Source organism: Primulina tabacum, chromosome 2 (genome assembly GCF_025594145.1).
Source record: "Primulina tabacum isolate GXHZ01 chromosome 2, ASM2559414v2, whole genome shotgun sequence".
Taxonomy (NCBI): domain Eukaryota; kingdom Viridiplantae; phylum Streptophyta; class Magnoliopsida; order Lamiales; family Gesneriaceae; genus Primulina; species Primulina tabacum.
The window spans coordinates 13,561,226-13,568,437 of NC_134551.1; the positions used below are offsets into that span (position 1 = coordinate 13,561,226).

Below are 7,212 nucleotides of genomic sequence, written 5' to 3' on the forward strand. Positions count from 1 at the left end.
TGAAAAGAGAAAAGGAAGGAAGAGAAAGGAAAGAAAGAAGAAACCCAATTCCCGCAACCTTTTGAGCAGCTGCGGGAAAGTTGCGATATCTCCTCCGTCCGGTGTCGAAATTTCGATCGGTTTGAGGGGTTGTTTTCCTTACATCAGTACCATCGTTTTGAGCCATAAAACACGAATTTTGAGCAAGGAAGCGAGCAGATCGAAGCTCCATTTCGTGAGCCCTGTTTTTGTGCAGTATTTTGGTGAGTTCAGTTTTTGTGCTTCTGAAATTCGAAGTTTTGTGTATTGTGCGTTAAGAATCTCGACTTGTGATTCAAATAAAACTTGTAGCTCTGTTTGTTAGCTTTCTATAGCCACTAGAATCATCGAATTTTGATAAGAAACGGATTTGATGTGATTTTTCTACCAAAACGTGTCAAAATTGAATTCTGTGTTGGAGCTGTATACAACACCTACTGTAATTCGAGTTTATGGCATATATGCGCTCGGATTCTAGACTTGTGATTGAAATAAGAGTTGTGGAGCTATGTGTTGTCTACGTAATGATATAAGATTCGTTAAATTTCATTAAGAATTGAGCAAATTATGCTTGTTTTTCTGGAACTGCTCAGTGTATGAGATTCTGTCCGCGAATTCAGAAGTAGCAATGTGTTCTTGAAAATTTTGAGAATAATCTACTGAGATTCTGAAGATGGTTTCAACTAAAGAAACTTAGATAATTGAGTTATCTTTCATTTCCAGTTGGCGGATATTGATTTGAGTTAATATTGAGCAAGATACGAATTTTATTCTCTTTTGTGCCAAATCGTACATTGGTATGGAATGTAGTTTTCATGATCGGCTTATTGTGGTTTCTTTTAGGCCGAGAGTCTTGAAGAGAAGTTGATATTGGAGTTTCAAGTTGGTATAGGTATGTTACAGCTCGGTAACATACGACGGTAAAACATAAATTATGTTTAATTGTCATTCGGTGTTACATGGATCGTGTTTATGAATTGTTGACTGTTGTAAATTGTTAAATGCCTTCGTTGTGATCTATGTTTATTATTATGACATATTATTGGCATTTAGCATCGGGCATACAGTTATGACATTCATATTGAGCCCTATCGTTCTTGTTAGCCCATTGTTGATATCCGTTGTTATCTGGCACTGTTGTTTATCTCGGGATCATTGTGTGGCTGATAGGCCTATACGCATGAGATCGTAGATGTGATTGAACAATCCCGTGGTTAGTGCAGCCTTTTGAGGTGAGCTCTGGGATTGTGTCATCTAGTTTGTTCTGTTGTGCCATCCTGTTATATCGTATCAGCTGTATGGAGGCCGAGTCAGGGGTGTTATTCACCACAGCTTGGCATACCTCGCATACTTGGCAGGACGGTTTAGCTGCATGACGATGTAGCTCCCCTGTGTTGTTGCTCGAGCATTATTCCAGTTGTTATCGTACCATTTGTTGGCTCCTGTTATCCCGATTATTCGTTGAGCCTTTCATGCATTGCATATCACATTTCATTATATGATTATGCATGATTTCTGTTATTGTTATTGTTGGACTATTTCATACCAGAATCCTAACCTCAGTTGTTTACTGGGGGGGCTACTGTGGTTGCTTTTGGGCACCATGGTAGATCTCCCGAGTCATTTTGCAGCATCAGGCCGAGGTTCCGCCAGTGGAGCTCGGGATTGAGGTTGGATTGCTTGGTCCTGTTCAGTGGAGTCTCCCAGTTAGTCTATATGTATGTCTTGGGTTTGTTTCAGTCTTGTATTGTAGTCTATTTGCCGGAGAGATGCCTCGTGTATCTGTAGTGGTATTTGGTTGTTTTTGCAATGTTCTGAGTCGACTCTGTGATATTTATGATCTGGTGAGTATTTGGTAAGTTCTAATTTCTGTTTAGTCCTGGCCAGTGCGGCTATAGGTTGTTTAACTTTGGTTTTGTTTTAATGACTCTAGGTGGAGTATATTTTGATATAAACTGCTGTTTGAGTTTTCGGGATGTCCTACTTACGGGGAGGTCATGCCGAATTTTTTCTAGGCCCTGAGGTCCGTTTTAAAGTATTTTAAACCTTTTTCCGCTCCAGCTTTAAGTCAAACCATTATTGTTTGATCATTAATTGTCGTTAGAGTAAATGGGCCTCACAACTTGGTATCAGAGCGTAAACTGGGATACGCTCGAACTAGAGTCTAGGACACTTGAGTCTTGGCACTAAAATGGTTGTTGCGCCTATGTATGCTACTTGACAACATACTTATGTGGTTATATGTTTTGTTTACTTCCATTCTAATTGTTTTGATGTTTTATCGTATAGAATGGAGGGAGGTGGAGAAATTCATATTGATGAGATTCCTTTAGTTCGAGGTCGAGGTCGTGGACGTGGTAGACCTCGTGCCCGTGTTGTTGATGATACTTTTGTTGAGCAAGCTGCTGATCAGCTAGAGCAGCTTAGGAAGGATGAATTAGTTGCGCGTTTCCATTCTATGCATCCACCTCGATTCAGTGGTTCAGAGGGAGCCGAGAAAGCTGAATTATGGATTTCTGAGATTGAGGAATTGTTTGATTTGATCGAGTATCCTCCAGAGTGTCGATTGAGATTAGCTGTGCATCATTTGAAAGATCGTGCTAAAATGTGGAGGTCTACTACATTGATGACTTTAGATGCTCAGAGGATTGTTCCATCGTGGGATATATTCAAGCTGAAGTTTAAGGAGAGTTATTGTTTTCCATCATTCTACAGTTGTAAGGCTTCTGAGTTTCATAACCTGAAACAAGGCGATATGTCAGTTGCGGAGTATGCAGATTCTTTTTATGCTATGCTGAGATATGCTCCTCATGTTGCTGCGAGTTAGGTTGCTGTCGTCGAAAGTTTCATTGAAGGATTGAACGATCATCTGCACCCTTTTGTTTCTACCGGTAAGCCACTGAATTATCTTGAACCAGTGGAAATAGCAAAAAGGGCTGAAGCTAGTCTTAAGAGGAGTGGCAATCGAGTTTCTACCCAACATCATCAGTCGGGGAGGCAACAATTCAGTTCATCTGGTTCTACATCTCTTCGTCCACGTGGAAAACAATTTAAGAAGCCTGGTTCTAGTTCTTCGAGATCAGGGAGTTCAGGGAACCGTGGTGGATATCGTTATAGTGGACCTTACTGTGATCACTATGGAGGCAAGCATTCCAATAATCAGTGTGTTGGAGTTCAAGGGGTTTGTAATAATTGTGGTCGGCCAGGTCATTTTTCTAGAGTTTGTCCTAGTAAGACGTGGAAATCAGCCCAGACAGGTAGTGGAGCTCAAAGTAATAGAATTCCAACAGCGTCCCAGTCTTCCCATCAGCCTAGTCGCCCTTCACATCAGAGCAGAGGGCAAGGTGGTCCACAGAATCAGTCATCTGTTCATGTATTTCCCTTGACTGAGGATGAGGCTCAGGCAGCTCCAGGTACTGTCATTTCTGGTAACTGTACTCTATGTGGTTTTATAGCACGAGTGTTATTTGATACCGGAGCATCTCATTCCTTTGTTTCTCATGCATTCGTTGTTTCGCATGATCTTTGCACCACTAGTATGAATTCCAATCTATCTGTTGCTATTCCGATGGGCAAAATGATTATCACTGATAATGTGCGGTTCAATGCGGTTTTGTTTCACGATGAAAATGTTCTATATCTGAATCTCATAGTTCTACCTATGCATGACTTTGATTGTATCGTTGGTATGGATTTTTTGACTGAAAATCGTGCCACTGTTGACTGTTATCAAGGAATAGTTCGTTTCAGGCCTAGCTTTGCTCCTAAATGGAATTTTTATGGCCGTGGTTCTCAAGCCAAGATTCCTCTAGTTTCTGCCATTGAGATGAATCGATTGTTAGATTTTGGTCATGAAGGTTTTTTGATTTATGCTGTTGATCTATCGCAAGATGAGAGACGGATTTATGATATTCCTGTAGTCTGTGAGTTTCCTGATGTGTTTCCAGAAGAGATTCCTGGTTTTCCACCAGAACGAGAAGTTGAGTTCAGTATCGAATTAATGCCAGGAACTGAACCCATATCTCGAGCACCATATCGTTTAGCCCCTGTTGAGCTGAAAGAATTGAAAGAACAATTACATGATTTGTTGAGTAAAGGTTATATTCGTCCGAGTTCTTCACCGTGGGGTGCACCGATTCTATTTGTCAAGAAGAAAGATGGAAAGATGCGGATGTGTATTGATTATCGGCAACTGAATAAGTCTACTGTCAAGAATAAATATCCACTCCCTAGGATTGATGAATTATTTGATCTGTTGTAAGGTACTTCGGTGTATTCTAAGATTGATCTCCGTTCTGGGTACCATCAAGTGCGAGTTATACAAGAAGATGTGTCGAAAACAGCTTTTCGCACGAGATACAAACACTTTGAATTTTTGGTTATGCCTTTTGGTTTGACCAACGCTCCTGCTGTGTTTATGGACTTGATGAATCGAGTATTTCATAAATATCTCGATCGTTTTGTGATTGTATTCATCGATAATATTCTTGTTTATTCAAAGTCCGAGGAAGAGCATGCCAAACACTTGAGGATAGTTCTTCGAATTCTTCACAAGAAGCAGTTGTACGCCAAACTATCCAAGTGTGAGTTTTGGTTAGATAAAGTGGTGTTTCTGGGCCATGTCATATCTCAACATCGTATTTATGTCGATCCAAGTAAACTGGAAGCAGTTCTGAACTGGGCACGACCGACCAATGTGCCAGACATTCGTAGTTTCATGGGTTTAGCTGGTTATTACCGGAGATTTATCGAAAATTTCTCAAAGATTGCTAGACCTATCACTCAACTGACTCAGAAAAATCAAAGATTCATTTGGCCTGATGAATGTGAGTCAAGTTTTGTCGAGTTGAAGAAGAGATTGACTTCTGCACCAGTTCTTACCATCCCAAGTGGTTCTGGAGGATTCGTTGTTTGTACCGATGCATCAAATCGAGGATTAAGTTGTGTACTGATGCAGCATGGCAGAGTTGTGGCCTATGGTTCTCGTCAGTTGAAATCGCATGAGTCTAAGTATCCTGTTCATGACTTGGAGTTAGCTGCTATCATTTTTGCTCTCAAGATTTGGAGACATTATTTGTTTGGGGAGAAATTTGTAATCTATTATGATCACAAAAGCTTGAAGTATCTGTTCTCTCAGTCAGATCTAAATATGAGACAGAGACGTTGGATGGATCTTTTGAAAGATTATGATTGTGAGATCCAGTATCATTCGGGAAAAGTGAATGTCATTGCCGATGCTTTGAGTCGTAAGATTGTTGATGTTAATTTATCCTCGATTTATGTTTCTAAGTTACAAGAGGATATTTTCACTTCTGGGTTGGATTTTCAAATCCAAGGTAATGCTGTTTGTGTATCTCAGATTTCTGTTGAGCCAGAGTTGATTCAGATTTTAAAGTCAGCTCAGAAAACTGATGATCGAGTTCTGAAATCTTATGAGTTAGTATCTCAAGGACACCAATCTGGTTTCTCAATTCACTCAGATGATTCTCTTCAGTTGAATGGTAGATTGGTTGTCCCAGATATTCCTGAATTGCGTACAGCCATCCTTAAAGAAGCTCATTGTACTCGATATAGTATCCACCCAGGAGGAAGGAAAATGTATCATATTCTACGGTCTCAGTTTTGGTGGAATAATATGAAAAAGGATGTGGCTGAGTTTGTGTCTCGTTGTATGATCTGTCAGCAAGTCGAAGCAGAACGAATGAGACCGAGAGGATTACTGCATAGCCTTGAGGTTCCTCAGTGGAACTGGGAGCACGTGGCTATGGATTTTGTCACGCATTTGCCAAGTACTTCTCGTCATTTCGATGCCATTTGGGTGATTGTCGACAGATTATCTAAGTCGGCACACTTTATTCCGTATGAGAAGACGTATTCGTACAAGAAAATGGCTCGTCTGTATATTGAAAATGTTGTGAGACTTCATGGAGTTCCAGTTGCAATAGTCTCAGATCGTGACCCTAGATTCACATCAAAGTTTTGGACTAGTTTCCAAAAAGAAATGGGTACACGACTTGCGATGAGTACTGCGTACCATCCTCAGACCGATGGTCAGACAGAGCGTACGATCCAGACACTCGAGGATCTGCTTCGAGCAGCGGTCATGGATTTTAAAGACAGTTGGCAGGAAGCTTTACCACTAGTAGAATTTTCATATAACAACAGTTTCCAGGTGACTATTGGTATGGCTCCTTTTGAAGCTTTGTACGGCAGACGATGTCGATCACCTCTTTGTTGGGATGAATTTGGTGAGAAACAGTTGACTGGACCTGATATTGTTCAGGAAATGCATGATAAAGTTCAGTTGATTTGTCAGAGAATGAAAGCTGCCCAAGATCGTCAAGCTAGTTATGCTAACAGACGTCGTCGACCTCTAGAATTTCAAGTTGGAGATTTTGTGTTTCTGAGGATCTCTCCATTTAGAGGTGTTGTTCGTTTTGGTATGAGAGGTAAGTTTTCACCTCGTTTCGTTGCCCCCTACGAGATTGTTGAGCGTATTGGGACTTGCGCTTATCGTTTTGATTTGCCCTAGTCTTTGTCTGGCATCCACGATGTTTTCCATGTTTCTATGTTGCGTAAGTATGAGCCCGATCCATCTCATGTGATTCAGCTTGATGAGGTTGAACTTGATCCGTCTCTATCGTATACTGAGTATCCTGTTTGTATCTTGGATCGTAAAGATAAAGTTTTACGCAATAAAGTTATTCCACTTGTACGTGTTCAGTGGTCGAGGCATGGTGTAGAAGAATCAACGTGGGAAACAGAAGAGAAGATGAGAGCATCTTATCTATATCTGTTTGATTCCTAGTAATATATTGTTGGTTTCGTATTGTGTGTAAGATGTATGTGTATAAACAGAAATTTTGAGGACGAAATTTGTTTAAGGGGTGGAGAAGTGTAAGGCCCTGTATTTAATTATCCGATAATTTGGCATAATTAGAATAATTATTGAGTTGTAAATTAAAATAATTATTTATGCCAAATAAATTCAAGAAGTGTGTTAAAAATATGTATTTTAGAATATCAGAGAATTTAACGATATAAAATACATATAGAATTTAAATAACACACGAGAGCAAAATAAATTCAGACCTGGATAAATAGGCTTGAGTTACTATTTGAGTAACCAAATACAAAATATATAAATATACATATACATACACACATATCTCATTGAAAAGAGAAAAGAAGGGA

The 7,212-nt window shown here is 39.9% G+C and overlaps 1 protein-coding gene and 1 long non-coding RNA gene across 2 annotated transcripts; both read left to right on the plus strand.

Moving 5' to 3' along the window:
- Nucleotides 1–30: 30 nt before the first annotated feature.
- Nucleotides 31–1,925, plus strand: LOC142537398 (uncharacterized). The gene is made up of 3 exons (XR_012818543.1): nt 31–242; nt 862–910; nt 1,629–1,925. It is a non-coding gene; the product is annotated as an uncharacterized LOC142537398 (long non-coding RNA).
- A 383-nt stretch (nt 1,926–2,308) lies between these two features.
- On the plus strand, nt 2,309–6,826 carry LOC142537525 (uncharacterized). The gene is made up of 7 exons (XM_075643038.1): nt 2,309–2,840; nt 2,937–4,115; nt 4,281–4,453; nt 5,222–5,527; nt 5,702–5,836; nt 6,302–6,448; nt 6,551–6,826. Exons 1-7 carry the CDS (start codon nt 2,309–2,311, stop codon nt 6,824–6,826), a joined length of 2,748 nt encoding a protein of 915 aa, XP_075499153.1.
- The last annotated feature ends 386 nt before the right edge of the window (nt 6,827–7,212 follow it).